The sequence below is a fragment of the Malus domestica genome, chromosome 02, assembly GCF_042453785.1.
Source record: "Malus domestica chromosome 02, GDT2T_hap1".
In the NCBI taxonomy this organism is placed as follows: Eukaryota; Viridiplantae; Streptophyta; class Magnoliopsida; order Rosales; family Rosaceae; genus Malus; species Malus domestica.
In genome coordinates, this window is record NC_091662.1 from 1,275,283 (window position 1) to 1,296,112 (window position 20,830).

The 20,830-nt window shown below is 36.9% G+C and overlaps 3 protein-coding genes across 3 annotated transcripts; 1 reads left to right on the forward strand and 2 right to left on the reverse strand.

Annotated features, from left to right (window-relative positions):
• Window positions 1-202: 202 nt before the first annotated feature.
• Window positions 203-2,167, reverse strand: LOC103447397 (uncharacterized). The gene is made up of 5 exons (XM_008386587.3): window positions 1,912-2,167; window positions 1,744-1,799; window positions 1,364-1,445; window positions 844-908; window positions 203-749 (listed from the first exon to the last, which is right to left on the reverse strand). Exons 1-5 carry the CDS (start codon window positions 1,976-1,978, stop codon window positions 525-527), a joined length of 495 nt encoding a protein of 164 aa, XP_008384809.1. The 5' UTR covers window positions 1,979-2,167; the 3' UTR covers window positions 203-524.
• Window positions 2,168-13,340: 11,173 nt separating this feature from the next.
• On the forward strand, window positions 13,341-15,030 carry LOC139187451 (uncharacterized). The gene is made up of 4 exons (XM_029108776.2): window positions 13,341-13,534; window positions 13,673-13,727; window positions 13,888-14,466; window positions 14,567-15,030. Exons 1-4 carry the CDS (start codon window positions 13,491-13,493, stop codon window positions 14,870-14,872), a joined length of 984 nt encoding a protein of 327 aa, XP_028964609.1. The 5' UTR covers window positions 13,341-13,490; the 3' UTR covers window positions 14,873-15,030.
• Window positions 15,031-15,099: 69 nt separating this feature from the next.
• LOC103426694 (protein CHLORORESPIRATORY REDUCTION 6, chloroplastic-like) lies at window positions 15,100-16,783 on the reverse strand. The gene is made up of 3 exons (XM_070813733.1): window positions 16,520-16,783; window positions 15,942-16,076; window positions 15,100-15,521 (listed from the first exon to the last, which is right to left on the reverse strand). Exons 1-3 carry the CDS (start codon window positions 16,731-16,733, stop codon window positions 15,352-15,354), a joined length of 519 nt encoding a protein of 172 aa, XP_070669834.1. The 5' UTR covers window positions 16,734-16,783; the 3' UTR covers window positions 15,100-15,351.
• Between the last annotated feature and the right edge of the window lie 4,047 nt (window positions 16,784-20,830).

Genomic DNA, 20,830 nt, shown 5'->3' on the forward strand with positions numbered 1-20,830 from the left:
CATACAAACACCAACATTGTAGCCATTAGACTTAAATTTCTAGCTCCTTGCAGATAGTACAATCATTCATTATTGTCCACTATTTTCGGAGAGATTTTTACATTGTTAAGTATTGTTAACTTGTTATCAATTTGTTAATGTTATAATGAAAAAAAATACATCTTGATATAATCAATATATGGATATCATAATCAAGAGAACGTCAACAAAGTGTGTCATTTTGTTTTTCTTTGTAACATTAGTGTTACAACTTACAAATAATATCCCAAGTGAGCACTCCATAAGTGCTTTTCTCATTTGTACTCAATCATCCAAATCTTAGCCTTCAAAACTAAAACAATAACAAAATCCCAATAGAATATCATAGTTCCCTGTACACAAAGCTAGCCCTAAATTCTGCAGCATTTTCTGAAATGCTGTCCAACTTCTCTATCTAATATTTCCTCATTTATTTTGTCCAACACCTTTCCACTACTAGTTTTTGTGTTTTTCTTTGTTTATCTTTATTCACTACTAGAAACTCATCAGTTGTGTATCGGAGGTTTTCTCCTTGCCGGAGAATAGTCCATTTCCGTCATGTCTGCAAGGTCCGGATAGTGCTGGTGAGCTGCAGCAGCCTCCCGCTGCTTAGAAATAACTGGTGATTTTGCTCTGACATTCCCATTTTTTCCACCATGTTGTGTAGTACTTTTAATGTTTTCGCCTTTCGGTTCGGGATCACCTCTCTTTTCCCTTCCATTCTTCTCATTCTGTACATGGATCACATAGAGGAAGTTTTCACATCTAACCCTTAGAAATTATCAGTATATTAATTCTAGTTACTTTCATTAATTAAGAACCAACCTTTGAAGTGGTGGTAGTGGTAGTACTAGAGGGGGATGTGGCAGAGATTAGTTTTCTAGTGCTTCCTGCAACAATACAAATGAAAACCACTTGATTAATTTTGGTAGGTCCTCTTTTTTTAGCAGCAACTTTAATTTACTGCATAATCTTACTAAGAAAATGGCCACATGATTTAGTAAAATTCATGACTAGTACTGCAAGTCTATAGTTAGATTAGTTTTTTCGGGACAAAGATTGTTCTGCAGAATACATGATAATTGTAGAGGTATCATTCTTCTGATAAAACTCAAAACGGAAAACTAAATCGTTGTCAGACGGTCCTTTTAATGGCCGAAAATAATGGATAAAAGAAGAATGAATTGATGATCTAGCTCTAGCTCTCTATAAATTAAGGTAACTACGTAATCCTAATGGTGCTTGGGTCTGTGATGACTAGGTCCGCAATAATCTTCATGGATATTTGGTAACTGGTGGTGTGACAACTTCTTGGATTCTCTAAAAACTGTTTTCTTCAAGGTACCTGATGATGCAATATTACTAGGCTCTCCTGCAAGACCAGCTGCTGCAATATTACTTCTTTTCACCACAGAATTTTCCTCTTTCTGCATTTAACAAAAAAATTATGGAATTACTATTGTAAGAATCATGTTGTACTAAAAGAGTAATTAAGAAACGTATAAATGTATATACGAGGAACTTCATAAGGGATTCTGTTGCACTATAACAAAGGAACAGACAGAGATTAATGAAATAATTCATCGCCTTCCAAATGGTTGTATCACTCATATATTGCATATACATCAATATATCACCCACGTATTATCATAACGTGAAAACCTATCCCCTTTTTGCTACAGTGCAGCGGGATCTTCACTAAGAACAAAGAACAGAAGTACTCACGTGGATATTATTGTTCTGCTGTCTAACTGAGATGAATCCTTTCTCCAAACGAATCCCTTCAAGAAAGAAAACAACAACAAATATAAGTTACTTTCATAACCAATATTCATAACAATAACTAGGCGTATAAGTGAATATTTTTGCATATATATATAATTGTATAAGTACCTTGAGCCTGAGAAAGGAGGAGGGAAAAAAGAAGAAGAAGAGATACTGCTGAAGATGAAGTAGTCATTTGGAGTGTATCTTATGAATCTGCAGAGATGGCAGATCAATTGATATGGAGAGATGAAAAAGGATTGGATGTCAGGAACAAAACTGTTGTGTTTTCTGCAGGTTTCTCTTTTCGTATATATCTGTTGAGGAACTTGAATATGGACAGTATGGGAACTTCTGAATGGTATGGTTGGGGGGATGCCTGCTTAAATACATACATATACACGCACATATTTATAAGATCTTTGGGCACACATTTATCTTCTCCCGACAAGAGATTTTTGTGTCGGGAACATGTCCCGACACAACAAATGTAATAATACAACTGGTTAAAAATTTAAAAACAATTCAACCAATTATATTATGACACTTAGTGTAATGAACCGTGTTCTCAATACACTATTTTTCCCCGTAACTTGAGTAGGATAAAGTGTAGTCTTTGTCCAAATAAATTAAAGACATCTTTTAGAAGGATAGAATAATAATTTGGATTAAGGTTGTGTTAATGAAAATTCCAAGTTCAAAAGGCAGCTGATTATGGGGACAAGAATTGTCTTTTACTCATATAAAGTATGAAAAGCAGATTTTCTTTGCATAGAATTAAATGTCCCATCTTTTCAGGGTATGATGAGGATTTGCTGAATCCTCTTTTCAAATCTTGTTTTAAATATGAATTAATTGACCAAGATGATTTACCGGTTTGCTCTATTTACTCGAGAGATAATTAGGTACAATTGGATTTATATTTTTCTTGACCTAAAACATTAGGTAAAAAGTGATATAGACATGACATGAGAACGTAATAATGCACTTCGTTCATTGCACTAGTTAGGTTTGAGTCCTATATTCTCATATGCATGATGTATCAAATCCCATTTCACAATTCGTACACTTTTGCTTTTCATGTTGTATCTCATTTTTCATGTAACAAAATAAACAAATCTTACCGTAGGATTAGACAACATGACTTGCCAAGTGATACCAACTGCTATGCTTTATACATTATTTGGTCAGTTAATGAATTTGAAGCTTTGTTCTTGGAGAAAGCCAACAGACATCATATGTGGCAAAGCATACGCGTTCCGTTTTGAGTGATTAATCAGATCGTATGGTATGGCTGATTGGAGTGAGGGATGGGACTGTCCGCACTGCATGATGTAATTCATGAAAAACCTTGGTAAATGGAAATTTCATGCCGAGATCCTCGCTGGATCTCATATTTCAGAGCAAAAGGAGTAAGTAATCTGGACAACTCATTAATTCTAAATTTTACGATCTCATTAGTTTATCCTACTGGCCCGCCTAAAAAAAATAAAAATTAAGGGTCTGAATCTCTCTCTTCCTCCCGTAAACGGTCCAAATAGCACTATTTGTTGCCCCTGGAATACCAAGACTGACGTTTCAAGTTGAAAATAATAATTCTTCTTCATCATTTGATAAATCAAATAACTCTATCTCCTTACATTGTTAGTTCGGGGGTTTAGGTTTATGCTACTTTGGTATAGATATATAGTAAATAAATAATTACCACATAGAAGTGTTTTAATACTATATACGTCATGTCGTTTCGCCTCTATATTTTAACAAGATGATATATGTACAACACAAAATGTTTAATTACACTAAGGGACTATTAAAACTTGATATAAAGTAAGAAACATACTGTTTTAATCAACCGGTCTAATTTACGTGTGAATGGAGTTTAAACCTTCATATCTGTGTTGATATGTTTGAGTTTAAAACTTCATATCTGTGTTGATATGTTTGATATATCGAGTGAGAATATGCTAATGACAGGAATTCCAATAAGAATTATCGCAATGGTGAATTAGGCTCTGTCACGACTTGAGCTACCAAAAACGAAGTGGGTAGCAAACTCACGTGTCACCGGCGACAAGGCGGAGTAAATGCCACGGCGACAGGCGAAGTTGAAAGTCACCATTTCACAACGCCCACCGGACGTGGCAGTAATGTCTCTAGCTCATGGCTGCTTTCTCACGACAACTCCACGTGGAAGTCCACATCCAGCGGCCCCCACCAGAATATGACGTGGCAAACAATTTGGCCATGTGAGCACCGCCGCATCACGAGGCATGTCTGTCCTTTAACCGTCAAAGAAACATCCCGGGACCCGGGACGACGTTTGTCGAAGCTGCCAAGCGCGCGGAATGTGACGACTTTCGCAAACATCTCTTTTCAGGGCGGTTTGCCGATCATACACTGTGCTTATTATTATTATTATTTTTTTAACAAAAAATTTAGGAAGAGATTAGTTACTCTCACCAGTAACGCTAGAGCATACCCACAACATCAAGCCTAAATCATAGCCTTCATTCTCTTACCTCCAATGTTCTTAAAATTCTATTTCAAGCACCACATGCCCTAGTTAGTGGTTATTCAACATAGTATCATTGTTTTTTTTTTCTTCCTAAATGTATGTTTTGAGTTTGATTCCCGTTTCTTATTTCTTTGTTGGTTTACTAAGTGAATGGTGGGGATTCACGCCTACACGTAAATTTCTCTTTTTCCTCTCAGCTCTTCATGCATATGTTAAGCTTAATTGCCTAACTATGTTATTTAAACAGGAACAATATCCCTCACAACTATTTCAATGATGTTTTTAATCACTCAATCTAATTTATTTGAGCGACGACCTTTACCTAACAGAATGTGGTTGGATAAAATCATAGGTGATAAAAAGTTATTTTGCCCAAAAAAGTTTATTCGTCTGGGAGGAATTTTTATTTTATTTTATTTTTTAATTTTTTTTAGCGACGAAGCCACTTTGGAGACCTTCTTTTGGAACGATATTCATACGACCATACTATTGTTTAAGCTCAAGACTGAATAAACTACACACCATTCGCTCACCATGGGAATATGCTAAGTTCCGTGTATGTTGTTTGTCATAAAAAAAATGCTTGAATTGTGGGCTGCTGTCAAATGACCTAATCATCTGATCATTAGTGAAACATAATTAACTATTAACAATTCCTCTAAAGTGCAAGTCATTGGCTTGATGATGCAATTAACTAATTATTTTCCTCAGACATTGAGAGTTTCAATTATGCTTTGTACGTACGTGCTGTCTATAGTTATATACTGAATATTATTTCACCCCTAACGAAGAATGAAATAATTATTTGTTTTCTCCCTCAGGAATTATTACTTAATTTGAAATCTTTTATCAAAGCAGAACGACTAACTTTTTGTTCTTGAAATACTGTCACGTAATATTACAATTTCATTCAAATTATAACGTATGTATTTATTTTTTATTAATATATGTTAAAAATGAGACATATTAAACATGTTACTTACCCATATTATAACACGTAAAAAAGTACATCGCATGATAAATGTATAAAGTGCACATAAAATCTTATCAAAAGGAAAGGCAGGAAGATTTATACACTATAAGAAAAGTGCGTCTCCTACACATAAAATGATTGTTAATTAAAGTCATCGATGCAAATAATTAATATAGTTAGTGCATGCAGAAGGGCAGAACCCAAAACTCCGAGCAAAAGCAGTAAAGGACCACAGAAAACATCAATTAGACATCGATCTCATAATCATCCTCTAGAGCCGCATGTACAACGAATAATTTAAGATATTTAGTTAATTAAATTATTATGGGATTAATAATATATTGCTGGAGAAATCCAAGTTACTTAAAAAGTTGGATTGAGAAATACATATTGATCAGCCGACACTCGACAGAGAGAGACATCACATGTTTTTGGGATTGAATTAATGTTTGAATTGGACCACTGTCCAGTGATTTCAACGCCTGCATTTTGTTCTAGATACATGTTTTTAGGGTCGTATGTCTGGATACATTTACAACCAGATAATCCAATTCGAATTTGAATATATGGGATCAAGCTTCCATATTTGAAAGTTCTTAACAACTGTATATAGACTTTGAACATAAAAACATCGAATTATGTATTAAGTTGTCGTTTATTCTGATTGACAATATATATACTTGCAAAAATTAATGAGCTGAGAAAAATGCTAACCAAGATATTTCTTCCACTAGCTTAAAATTTGATAGTTATCTGATCCCCATCATAATCCGCTAGAGAGACTTAACGGAAATCGTTGTCGTTAATTTAGTGGTGGAGGTGGGTAAGGTGATAGATAAAATAGCTAACCCTAGGTACTTCCTCAACTAGCTTATATATAGCTCATCACAATCCGTCAAAGAGACTGATGAAAGCCAATGAAGTTAACTTAGTTATGGTGAGGGTGTGTATGATGATAGATAAGAGTATGCTAGATCCATAATTCGAGTGTAACCAAAAAATTAAAAGTCTGTAAAAATGTCGAGAAATTTGTGTTGAGAGTTGGGCGATTTATTTGAACAATGTGGAGACATGCATATTTAATATTGGACCCAATGGATAGGTTTATGATATGACATGGATGTTTTGCACAGACCGTCGTGATTCATGAAAATTAATTTGGTTGGGATCGACGTGACATCTCATGCATGCATAAATGCCAGGTTAGGTATCCATAATAAATAAATCACGATATACATTAGCATCCATGAATTTTTATTTCGATTTTTGAAAGTTTGTGTGAGACGTGCTAGCTAGGCAGACCTTCTCTACCTCTTAAGATAAACTGATTCATGTGCAAGTGCGATAGAACCTTTCAATCTCTTCGGGCTGAACATTTAACTTGTCAAATTAACGTATACAGTGGGAATTGGAAAATGGGAAAGTGGGAACCCTTCTCCTTCACAATGATAGAAACAAAAATAGGGTCATGCAGGGATTTGAAATGTTTGTGAACTTGTCGTCTCCACCAAATTGTGAAACATGATCAATACCTAAATCATCATGTATTATGGATACAGAAACATGTTGGGTTTTCGTTCCCATTTTTGTTTGTTTGTAGGCCTTCCATACCCATATATATATATGTGTGTGTGTGTGTGTGTGTGTGTGTGTGTGTGTGTGTGTACTAGTGTGTACCTAACATGTGTTTTCCATCCTGTTACATTGGCACATGGGTGCCATCCCTCGTATACAAGCTCCACAATTTATTGTAGAAGCACTAATTAATTAGAGAAATTAAAGATAGATAGCATATTGGTTTAGTTAAGTTAACTAGATCAGTACATTATTTTTAAATAAAAATAATGCACCCAAAAATAGCGTGAATGCTACAATCATTTTTTTTTGTCAAAGAGAGGAATATTATTAAATACGAATAGAAAGGTTTACATCAATAGCCGGAGTATCAAACAACCACTCTGGTTCAAAGCAATCCCACAAGTGAGAACCTCCCATACGTGTGACATAATTCGCCATCAAGTGCCCAGCCCCATTACAGGTCCGAGGAGTAAAGATAAATTCCACATAACTCAATTGTTGTTTGATGTGATCAATGTCCCATAGCACACCTTCAAGACTAGCATCCAACAGTAAAAGGCCATTTAACATCTCCACAAGAACCTTCGAGTCGGTCTCGATTTAAACCATCCCATAACCTCTTTCTGTACAAGCCACCAAAGCCCCCCTCACCCTTTCCACTTCCGCCATCAGACTAGACTCACACAAGACATTCCCCACACCACCGGCCCCTTGAAAAATTTATGCAAAGTCTCTAGCCACCCACCCAAATCCACCCCTTCCCGTGTGATTACACCAAGCTCCATCACAATTAACCTTAATTGTTTGAAATGGAGGCTTCACCCATCTCTCATGTACCGTCCCCCCCTCCCTGCCGCTGCTGACCACCTACAAGTGTGTGCTCCCCCCCCCCCCCCCCCCCCGGGGGTCTCCCTCAAGTTCACTCCATTGACGATGCATAAGCTCCAAAGCTACCCGAGGCTCCACTACCGACTTCTCAAATACCACACTATTTCTACATTTCCAAATACGCCACAAACCACACACCACCCATCGCAAAAGCTTATCCGCCTCCACCTCAACACTATATTTTCGACATAACCATTTCCAACATTCCAAGAAATCCCCACCCTCCACTGAAACCACATCCAACTGTAATGGTGAACCAAACCAAAAAATTCTAGCAAAAGAGCATTTGAAGAAGAGATGTACTTGTGTCTCCTCTCCACATTGTGGACAACAAGTCTCCAACCGAACACCCCGGCGTTGTAGGTTAGTACGAATGCTACAATCATTGTTGATGGCATGAATGCTATGTTACAATGATGCTGAATGATCAAGTAACTCATTTGAACTGAATATTTTCGCCAAAGAAGCTCAAACTGCCTCCTATGCTTCATGAAAGATTGTCAATATCTTAAGATTCCATCTAAGTTCGAATATTCTTTTTCGTAATTTTAATAAACGTAATATATATGAAATATTGCTTGTATATAAAAAAAGGTACAAGAAAATGTTCACTGTTGCAACAAATACTTCTTAACGTTGAAATTAAACTAACCTTGGAGATAGCTGAAAATTATACACAGGTTTCTTCAACCAGTTGGGCAGGCATTGGAGCCACTCCACATCCTTGAGTCTTGACACAGTTGGCATATGACGGTGTAACACCAACATAGTTGATTGATAGACAATACTATAGCTACTCATTGTCTTTTCATGCATGATTGATGATAGAAAAAGAAGACGACGACTAATGTTGAGATAACATCCATTAATTCATTGACATGAATTGATGAAGAAATAAGTGTTGTGTAGGTTCATACGACGCAGCCTCCGCGCATACACGATTGTGATTTGTGAGTGACTCCCTACCTCTGGCCCCAAAAAAAAAAATTCCGTCTTGTTTAATAAGTATGTGTAATGTGTTTATATCTTTCGTTATACAGCCAATCATGTAATTACATAAATAAATACATAATTTCTACTCTTTAGTAGAATTTTCTTTGTCAATCAAAAGAAAGTAAAAATACCATTCTACCCCTACTAACAAAAATAAAGAAAAGTTATGGACAATATAGCAAATCACACAAAAATAATTTCGTTTTTTTTTTCTCTCCAGGTAATCCTCACTTTTCCTCCCACCTCCATCACTCTTTCTACATGAAGCAACTATCCTCACTATTTCTCTAAAAATTACTCATCAATAGGATTGTAAACGGATCAATTAAATCAATTGTGATAGGATCCAATTTAAGAAGAAAAATCATTTGACATGATCTAATAATCTAAAGATCATTGATAATCCTAATAAACATTATTTTAACCATCATGGGGTGACGCAGTGGTTAGGAAAGAATTTAAGGTATGTATCCCACACGACATATTTTGAGTCCATTTCCTGGGGCTCATAAATCTCATGATGGTGGTCAAAAGAGGCTGAAATGTCATTGTAAATCTTCCTGACTTGTAGAAGGATGGATTGCACTGGCAAAGTCACTAGCAGTCGCTATCGGATTTGTTAACGGACGGTTATCCGCATTAATAATGTGATCTTATGTGTTTATAAGAATTTTTATTAATTAACTATCATAAAGTTTTGTTTTTACCAATAATATACGTCAACGCTTATCAAAGAAGTTAAAAAATAACAAATATAATTTGACAATTAATTTCTACGCAAGTATAAAAGTTTTAACGAGATGTTATTGGCACTCTAAAAAGTTTATTGTGCACTTCTGATAATGTTTTTTTTTCTCTTTTTCCAGTTACATGTTCAGCCTTCGTTTCCCCTAGTATTTGGTGGAGAAGCGTCTCCAGACTCACCGTTACAAATCCCGCCCACCATAACCGCTAAGCCACCCCCAAAGTCACAACCTAATTTCCCCCTCTCTCATTTTCATTCACTAATAATTAATCCCTCTGGCTCTCATTTCCTACACTAATCTTTAGTCGTAATCATATAATTAGGTTTTAATTGTTAAACCCCACCCCCATATTTTCATTCTATCTCTATTTTTCCCTAGAACATATTTGTCATCTATCAATTTAGTCCCTTATTCTCTTTTAATCCTAACCCTTAATTTAGAATTTCTATTGTTCTTAAATTGCCATGTGGCAGCTCTCAGATCTCTCTCTTCTTCCCTCTCTTCCTGAAACAATTTTCCAATCTCAGTGCTCTCTCTCTTTCGGTTTCTTCTCTCTCTCTCTCACTCTCTAAACTCCGAGAGATTCTCTCTAGCTTTCACCTCTCTTCCTTCACAAATCAAACCCCAATATCTATATATTTGGAATCCTTGAGACTTATGTTAGAGTTATGTAGAGAATGCCACTTGTCCTTGTATTAGTGGCTGTTGAGTTTTGTATCTAGGGTGTTATGTTTTGTATGAGTATAAATAGCATAATTGCATTGTATTGATTAAGTTAAAACAGTAATAGAAAAATCTGTTGCAAAAGATCGTCTTCTCTCTCTCTCTCTGATATTCGTTATCTTTCTTCATACCTAAGTTTTCTACATTTCTTAGCAATGTTATCATGGTATCAGAGCCGATACGGTTAACACCTTCGGTTGTCGATCCTTCTTGCTTCCGCTCTCGTTTTCTCTTTCTTGGATTGTTGCTGTGATTTGTCGATCGTCGTCGGTGTTCAGGTTGTGGATTTCGATTTAGTCGCAGTCGGTGGGTTCTGATTTCTGTCGCTAGTCTTCGAAGTCGGTGCTCTGCAAAACCCTAGAAATTGGGGATTTTTGGTGTTCTTGAGCTGTTGTTCATTGTCACTAGTTGCTGAGGTGATTTCTTCTCTATGTTACGGTTGAATCCCTGATTATTGTTGAAGATCTCTACTGCAATCCTAATATGTGGAAATTGTTGTTGCGGATTCTTGATTTTTTGTTCATTCTCTCTCTGCTGTGATATTACTACTCCTTGATTCTTGTTCTTGGTTCTTTTCGCCTATCTGTGGTATACTCTCTTGTGATTCACGATTTGTTGATTGTTATTTGTACAAACATGGTTACCACTGCTCAATTGGCTCTTACACAATCTCCGATTTCCTCACTGATTCCCAGTGTTGGTAATATTGTTACGGTTAAACTTGATGATTCCAATTATGTTACTTGGAACTTTCAACTGGAATTGTGATTGGATGGTAATGGAATTCGAGGTTTTCTTGATGGCTCAATTCCTTGTCCTGCACGTTTTGATGACTCGGATTCTGATAATGATATTGTGGAACATGCACAAACTGTTAACTGATGCATATAAAATCTGGAAGATTCATGATAAGGCTTTAATGACACTCATTACTGCTACTTTGTCCACTGCTGCATTGTCTTGTGTGATTATTAATGGCTGTTGAGTTTTGTATCTAGGGTGTTATATTTTGTATGAGTATAAATAGCAGAATTGCATTGTATTGATTAAGTTAAAACAGTAATAGAAAAATCTGTTGCAAAAGATCGTCTTCTCTCTCTCTCTCTGATATTCGTTATCTTTCTTCATACCTAAGTTTTCTACATTTCTTAGCAATGTTATCAACTTAACGAACTCAATGGTACCCTTGCATGCGCCATCAGAGCATCGTGGAGCTTTCTGCCATTGAAGCCGAGATGCTTCAAAGCTCTAAAACTCGAACCCAGGTGAGAAGTGTGTTCCTTCTTCAAATTTCTGGGTTATGTATGTTGGTTTTATGACAAAACTCGAGGGTTTTGACCTCAGTTTTTCTCTGTGCCAACAATCTAGCTCCGACGACGAACTCCGACGAGTTCGAGGTCCATTTCTTCCCAAAACCTGCTGCAGTGCGTCCAGGTGAGTTCTTAGGTATATTTGTGAGGTTTTAGAACCCTTTATTCAAGCCCTAACCCTTGCCATCCTTTGTGCATGCATGTCCGGTTCCGATGACGAACTCCGGCGAGTTCGTGAGTGTGTGTTTGGTATGTTTGGTCCCTGCAAGGTGTGCGTGTGTGTGTGTGCAGGTGTGTGTTGTGAGCTGTTGTGTGTGTGTAGTGTGAGTGTTGAGTGTGTGCGTATGTGTTGTGTATGTACGTAAATTGTGTGTGTATGTTTGTGTAGGAAGTTGGGCCGTGTGCGTGTATGTGCTGTGGGTGTGCGTGTGCTGTGTGAGTGTATGTCGTGTGCATGTATGTGTGTGTGTGGGGTACGGTGCATGTTATGTGTGTGTGTGAAGTGCATGCTTATGCATGTTGTGTGTGTGTGTGTGTGTTTATATATGTATATATATATATATGCAAGTGTGTGTGTGCAGCGCATGCTTATGCATGCTCTGTGTGTGTGTGTGTGTGTTTATATATGTATATGTATATGCAAGTGTGTGTGTAATGCATGCTTTGCATGTGTGTGTGTGTTGGTGAGTATGGGTTTGGGCTCAAGCCCAAACCACCTCTTGATCCTAACCTATCCAAACCCAAGGCCCATTTCCATTTCCTAGAATTATATTGTTTGGGTAGTTTGATTAAGTTGTACATTTTCGTGCTTAGGTGAAGTTGCTAGTGGAGACTTCCTTAATAATTTTCCGCACAATTCTGCTGCTTCGGAGTATCTGTGAGTGGACCACCTTCAAAAATTGCATATTTTATTGATAGAATTGCATAATTTAATAGCATGCCTTGCAGATTGATTGATTTGAGGAATACTTTACAGAAGCATGATGATTTAATTATGATTGATTATATATATTTTGAACTATTTTCATTATATTGTATTTTCTATATAACCCTCATTCTGGTAGACAATTTGATCGATGATGATAGGATACTAAGAATGTGTTTCAAATGACTTTCGAACACCTCTTCGTAGTATAGATGATCGATGAATTTATGCTACGAAGTTGTATTTTAGAGATGAATTATGTTTTGTGCGTACCTAGTGAACACTATGCCGACTGAGGCGAGGATCTGGTGTTGGCATTGAGGCCAGGAGAAATAATCCCTAGCGAAAGGCTGAGGGATACGGAGACAGGCATTGGGTCGGGAGGGAGATATCTCTGGCTACGGGCACAGAGACTGAGGTGCAGGCATTGGGCCGGGAGTATTGTTATTCAGTGCACTCACTAGCGACACAACTTGTGTTATGCTTCCTGATATGATTTGTGATATGATTTTCTGAGATTGATTTGCAGAGAGATATATGAATTGTTTTTATGGCATGCTAGAGGTTTTGAGAAACCTATCACTTATTATTTAGTAGTTTTCATTATCTTAACTGTGGGGGTTAGTATGTTTATAATTGTTTTCGTATTATGTATGTATATAAACTTGGTCCACTCACCCTTATTTTGCGCCCCCATTCAGGTCTTAGGGACGAGGACTACGACGCAATATACGAGGCATTCACCTACCAATAGCTGCGTCCGTTTTCCTTGTGTGATATCTGTAATAGTCCTTCCTTTTGAAATCTCAAATTAGAACATGCTCTGTGCACTCTAGCCACTTTCTTAAGCACTGTTTATTTCCTTTAGACCTTCTGAGAATTATATTTATATTTTCTCCTAATCTTTACTCTTGTATTCAATAAATGGCTTTCGTCACCTCAGGTGTTGGCCAGCACGTGCCTATCCTAATATTCGGGGAATATCGGGGTCGGGGCGTGTCATTAATTGTAGTAGCTTGATTAATGCTTTGAGTTAATCTCTCCTCTCGTTCTAACGATGCATGCAACTTGTTCCCATGCTAATCCTCCTCGAGAACCAACGTAAGTTGATTAGAAGAACAAAATTAAGTTCGAATTATTTCACATCCACTTGATACTCGATTGTACGCGAAATCAACGCGTAATTTATTATATTCGCGGAATATGTCAATGTTTGAATTCAGAAAAATGTGATTGTAGTAAAAAGACGGGGGAAGATCCTGGTTTACTTGCCAATTTTGGATCTGCAGGGAGGGTGAGTATTAATAAACACTTTTTATCTCTTCTTCTGAGTTTTATTTTTTTAATTCCCGATATGATTTCTTGTGACACAAGCAATAGGCCTCAGTTTCAAAGTTGCACAATTTTCTAACAAGTTCTTCCAATTTTTCACACATTGTTTGCGTCTTCTCCAGACATCTTTGTCCTCGCTGCGAGGATCACATCAAGCTTTAAAACCTGTGAGCTTAATTGTTCGAAGGAGCTCACATGATCCGCTTTCAGCAGCCATCACAAGGAGCATAACAAGTTGCATTGCCAACACTCCAGACCTCAACTCATCTCATACAATATTACTTAACCAAATTGGAAGAACTAATACTAATTTTCCAGGTTCAGACGAGTTCAATTCTGGAACTTGCGCCACATTAATTCTTGGATCTGCTCCTCTTCTTCGCCAATTTTATCTTTTTCAACGTCTTTTTGGGATGCCTAACAATTTTTTTCGATCTTTATGGCCTCCCCACATAAGACACGGAGATTATACATTTCAATTAGGTCAGGCTTCTGCGTCTTCTGATGATAACGGGTTCCAAAATGAGACCCAAATTGATCTGTGGAGGCAACTTCTCATGGAGTCGACTCTATACATGCACAGGCCACCTGATAGCTTGCAGAACGCTGGAGCTACTTACCAACGACCTCTGCACTTCTCGATTGAAATGCGTGATCGTTATGGAGCAATGTGGCTCGATGTGGATAGCATGTCATATGAGGTACACTCTCACATCGGAACTTTCTTTGTTTATTAACTATCTTGATCGACAATGGTTTGATGAGTATCGCTATTGTCATAATCTCTCTTGGCATCTGTAGGAACTATTGGCTTTAGAAGATCATATAGGGTATGTCAGTACAGGATTATCTGAGGAAGCAGCTGTCACGTCTCTCAAACGCAGCAATTACTTTGTGTTTAAAGAAGAAAATGTTCAGAAAGACTTCTGCAGCATCGGTCAGGAGGATTTTGTAGAGGAGGATGAGCTAGGAACATTGGACTGTGGACACGGCTTCCACATTTCTTGCATTAAGCAATGGCTAGGGCATAAAAATGTTTGTCCTATGTGCAAATCTCCTGGTTTAAGTTCTAAGCTACCCTCATTTTCGCACATTCAAAGTCAGTAAACTAATTAATTTTTTATGAAGTTGACCAAGTATTTGGCGATTTCTCAATTTCGCCAGGCTAGTTTAATTTACTTTCATTTTTTTGTCTGGTAAATGTACAGATTATTTATAAAAAAACAATGAGGAATCTCATGTACATGCTCAAAAAATTTCTCTTTCGTGCAGATTGGAACTTTATGTACGAAATGTATCTCTATGCACGATAACAAGATGAACAGAAACAGAATTTTTTAAATTACCATTCTAAGAAGTACAGTAAATCAAACCTGTATAAAAAATTGAAGTTAGAAAAAACAGCTGTAGCAAAATCATCGATCATAGTAGCAGCTTCTTTCTGATATTGGTTTACTGCCACTGCCAAAGGATACGGTGTGCAGCTCCTCCTGACAGTGAACTAGACGCGCATCAACACCTAGCCTCGTTCTTAATCAATCCTGTATGACATTGAGGGAACACTAAGTTGAGACATTAGGCTTGTTTTATGATGTTTTCAGTGGATGCTTGTTGATCATGTCATAAAGTTCGTCTCCAATCCCAAAACCTAGCATCCTAGCCATGTCACTAGTCTTCAATCTAGGTTTTGGAATGTCTGCATGACGAACAGCTTGAGTGCCTCGGCGTTGAAGACAACTCCCATCCTCATGTTCATCTGCAAAGATGAGGGATTTCAAAAGTCAGGCCATTGAATAAGCATCACACTCTCCAACTTTTCCACAATGGCATTGTAACAAATTACAAAGAACTATTAATAGCGCTCCAAAATATTCATCATGCACTGCCCAGAGCGCTAATAAAAGCTCCCTAGATTATGCTACCTGGTGTGAATCAACATGGCACCATAACGAGCTAGCTCTCCAGCGCGCCAATCCAAGAGGACTAGCAGCCAGGGATAAGAGCCATCAAGTCTCAAAAACCAGAGCCTTATGCAGGGAATTCGGATAGTTCTCGAGGATCACGCGAATCTTCTCTCGTGTAGTTGATGGTAGTAAAACTCCATTAGGGTTTGCATAAAAGTCAATCATGAAATTTAACTTTGTTCAGCTAATGCTTAACTCGTTAATTAAATTACCTGATGAAGGAGTGGTAATCCTAGTTGCAGTATGAAATGGAGATAAATCAAGACCTCGAATTATATCATTGTCAATAACTATTTCGAAACGGCCTTCACTTGGTGGCATTGGAGGTTCAACTTTGCTAGATGTGTCTGCCAATAACAAACATTTTAGAGCCAGATTTAATCAAGTTTTCATATCCAATATTGTGTCTTCTATATCTTATTAAAGCACCCAAATTTTGAGTGTGATGGTCGCACCGCCCCTTTGTGCTACTAGTTTACATGTTAAATATGAGTGGACAACAAAGATAGTGTGTTTCCAAGGTGTAGTAACAATACTAATGCGTAAGATGAGATATAAATGGATTCTTGACCATTGGATTAATAGTTTTTTTCATTTTTCTCCCTCATTTGCGCTAAATCGTCATATTAATAAATAGATACACGTGTTATAATATGTAGCAGTGCAACAACCACATTGAAAATTTACTCGTTTAAAAGAGTATGTGATTGTTAGCATCAAATAAAAATTACTACAAAGATGAAGGGACAGAAACATTAACCGGAGAAACCAAATTAAGGAAAGGTCATACCTTCTTCTTCATCATATGAAGAGATGTCAAAATTCCTAGATGGGTTGAAGGCAACTGATACTGCCGTCTGTCCCTGCTGCCTGTTTAACTGTGAAATGGCCAAAGAGGCCATGGAATCTGAGATTGGTTTGAGGGGAACCCATGGAATAGGAGAGGCTATTATGGTCGGTCTCGAAGAACAACTGGGAAGCAGAGTTTGGAAGAATGCAGTCATTGCTGCAGACTGCAGTGTGTGAACTGATATGGTCTCAGACAGTTTAGACAGTTTCTTGTGGCCTTGTGTTTTGAGCTCATATCCCCTTGTGGGTTTTTTATTCCATGCATCACAGATCTATTTCAAGTTTGCCCACCATCTCATTTCTTGGGTTGGGCCAATTTAAAGTCCATTATGTAGGGTCGTTGGTGTTTTTGAGCCCCATAATGAGAAGATAATTTTTTATGTGTCTAAAACACGAAATGGTATATTATATGTTATTATATAAGTGAAAGAATTTTTTTATTTTTTTTCAAATGTCCCTCCACTTGGATAACGACATATAGTGTATGTGTCCGCGTTCCGAGGCACACTTAAAAATCTCTCCATAATGAGGAGCTAATAATGTGGACCATTCTTTTAGTATAAACCGACTTTCAAAGTTTAAATTTTGGAGTAGGATTCTCTCTTCTTTTTATTTCCCTCCCCTTCCCTTCCTTCCTATTTGAACGGTCACGGTTAAGCCACGTTAACATCTTATATTTTATAACAAGAGAAAGATAAAATAAGAGAATGTGAGAGGAGGGGATGGAAGGGGATGAAAAAAGGAGGGGAGAGAATCATAGTCCTTAAATTTAACCGTTGCACGAGTTGTGAGATGCATACCTGTGATTTGCCTACTGAGCCCGTACATGTTTCTAAGTTTCCCAATTGCGACATAACGTTCTTGTGTCCAAACTTCAGCCTGCCACCACTATTAAAAGTGCCAACCACATGGAATGATGCACATTGCCAATCCATCCACATGAAAATAAGAATTAAGATATTGCTTTTTACTGTCCAAAAAAAAAAAAAAAAGAGATTGCTTTTTAGTTTGGTTTGGCCAACAGAAACTATAATTCAATTCCGTGTTATGAACATCTTAGTTTTAATATTATCAAATAAATCCTTAGAACTCTATAGCTGGCATGTCACATGTATATTAATTTTGGCATGTCAACGTAAGGTTGACGATTTCAAAGGAAAACGTGTGTCGTGATGATGCAGTGTGTTTCCAACACCTCACACTCCTAAACTTTATATTATTATGCATGCCATTTACACAAAAACCACCCAAAACTATATTATATGCACAAAAATTATTCAAATTATTTCAGAATATTCAACTTTTGCTGCTAAGTAATCATCACGCGGTGATCCAGTGATTTGTGATGAATTGCAGGTCGTATTACATACGACGGGTCTTGTTTTTGACTCATGACACTCGTTAATCATACGATTGTGGTCAATGGTAGGTTAAAATACCTCTGTAAATCTTACTGACAGCCGAAAAAGTGGACTGTCGTGATGAAGCCTCTATGAGTCTTCTGGCTGCTGAAAAAGTGAATTGTCATAATGAAGCCTCTGTGAGTGTTCTCAGCTACCGAAAAAGTGGATTGTTGTGGCAAATCCTCCAACTCGTCTCCTTTTTAAGAATTTTTGTTTTGCTACTAAATTTCTCTTAATGATAATAATCATAAGTTAACACACACACACACACACACACACGATTCAGATCAGATAGTGTACTAGTCTAAACGCAAGTTAAATCAATTAGTCATAATACTGAATAAGACGCTTTAAACTCAAGTTTAGTTTTTATCTTTTTCCGGAAATCAAAGTAAGATATGATATCGGTTTGGAATAAAAAAGACAAAGATTTCATCTTAAAGTTGCTAATGTCCAAATTATCTTATTGATAAGATTTTGGCTGTCACCCAATTCGACCACAAAAAGAAATGGTCCCAATTCATCGAAGAAAAAAAAAATAACTATATATATATATATATGTGTGTATTCATGACCACACAATTCATACATCTTGAATGTTAATTCAAATTATCTCTAAATTTTAAGGTCGGAAGAAACGGAGCACATAATTTGACTGTTTAAAAAATTGAGATAGAAAAATTGGAGCCCATGATGTTTATGAGGTGCACCAGTAAGATGAGTTATTAAGAGTTGTAAAATTTAAAAGGAGTTGTTCAGTTTATTCTGTCATCGGCTTTGAACCGCGAGATCAAAAAAATATTGATTCCTTGAATGTTTGCATAGTTTTTGTTTCATTCTTGTTCTTAATTTTACAAACACATCAAACATTTCTTGTTACCAATACATATCACTCCAATCACGTTATCGAGTTTTCTTCCTCTTTTATTTTTTAATATTTGGTTAATTTAAGGCTCTAATTTTTTTGAACCGTTCAAATATAATTATCATGTGTTTGTGATGGTTCACATTCAAGTTTAATAGCAATTATACCCTCTTCATTTGCTATAAAGAACCATTATAGTCAATAATTTCTAATAATACAATGGACTTTGAATAACTTGACTAACAACTTAGGAGGGTGTATTCAATTAAGAATTTGAGAGAATTTAATGTAATTATTAACTTCCATGAATTTCATGGATTTTAATTGATTCACATAGAATCCGGTGCATTGTAAAAAAATTTGATATGAATTCCGTTATGAAGTTCAATGGATTTTTATAGAGTCTAATAGACTCATTGGGCAATTTTTTTTTTTTTTGGTAAGAGTAAAATCTTTATTGAACTTATTGGAATGCAAGCCACACATTCAATTCTTGCACATATTATACGGTCGGCTAAACTTTTGCCTCTCAAATTATTCACTTTTTCTTTTTCTTTTGAGCTCTAACCATCCAATCCAAGCAAAAAAAAAAAAACACAACATACCGTGAGACTTTATCATCTGGGTCTGCCAAAAATTTAGCATTATGTTGATATTGTTGCTTCATCCATCTCAGCCGACTCGTATATTGACTATAATTTTTGTTGCACCCAAGTTTTTCCTTAATAACAGGAAATATCATCGTTTCTACTAATTGCTTGCTAAACGAACCATTAGCATCACGCCATCCTCGCTTGGCAGCATCAACCATTAGTTCCAACAAAGTTTGGCTTTCTATGGAGGACCATTGGTTATACTGTTTGCCCCTTCCTTAAGGTAAATCTCCCATTTCGAAATTAGACGAAGCTAGCACTGACATTAATTTTTAAGCAACACACATTAATCCCAAAGGGTTATGAATCATCTAACAAACTAGATGAAAAATCATGTAAAACCTGTATTCTGAGACATGATTGATAAAATTGTTGAGTCCTTGTCTTGCAAGTTATAAAGTCGCAGAAATAAAAAGAAAAATTATGTAATCAAAATTTTCATACTCATAATGAATCATTGAGAAAAACACATATCGTATTGTGTGTAATACCGAGAGAAAGGTTTTTGAAGAAGCTGTTCATATTATGTGGTTGGGTTTGAAGGAGAAATCAAGTTGAAATATGGAGGAGGGTGCCTGATTTGTGAGGACCTTTGATATTTATACCTCACGCTCTAGAATACATCAAAATCAATAAATTTATTGAATCCAATAAATTCCCTGACTTTTTAAATACTCACCAATTTGGAAAGTCAATATAAGAATATGGATTGAATACCGCCAGACTGACTCTTTATAAATATAAATTGAATATGTAACATCTCACATCGTTCGGGAGAGTGGATCATGTAAGCCTTATATGTATATTCTCATCTCTACCTAGCATGAGACATTTTGGGAGCTCACTGGCTTCGTCGGAACTCTGAAGTTTAGCGAATTCACGTGAGAGTAATCCCATAATGGGTGACCCACTGGGAAGTTATTTTGTGAATTTCCAAAAACAAAACCGTGAGGGCGTGATCGAGGCCAAAAGCGAAGAATATCGTGCTACGACAGAGTTGAGTTCGAGATGTGGCGGGGGCCCATGCTGAGATGTGACAATTTGGTATCAGAGCCAATCCCTGATCGAACGTGTGCCGATGAGGACGTCGAGCCCCAAATGGGGGTGAATTGTAATATCCCACATCGCCTAGGAGAGTGGATCCTGTAAGCCTTATATGTATATTCCCATCTCTACCTAGCACGAGGCATTTTGGGAGCTCACTGACTTCAGGTTTCATTGGAACTCCAAAGTTAAGTGAGTTCGCATGAGAGCAATATAATGATAGGTAACTCATTGGAAAGTTCTCCCAGAAACAAAATCATGAGGGTATGGTCGGGGCCTAAAGCAGA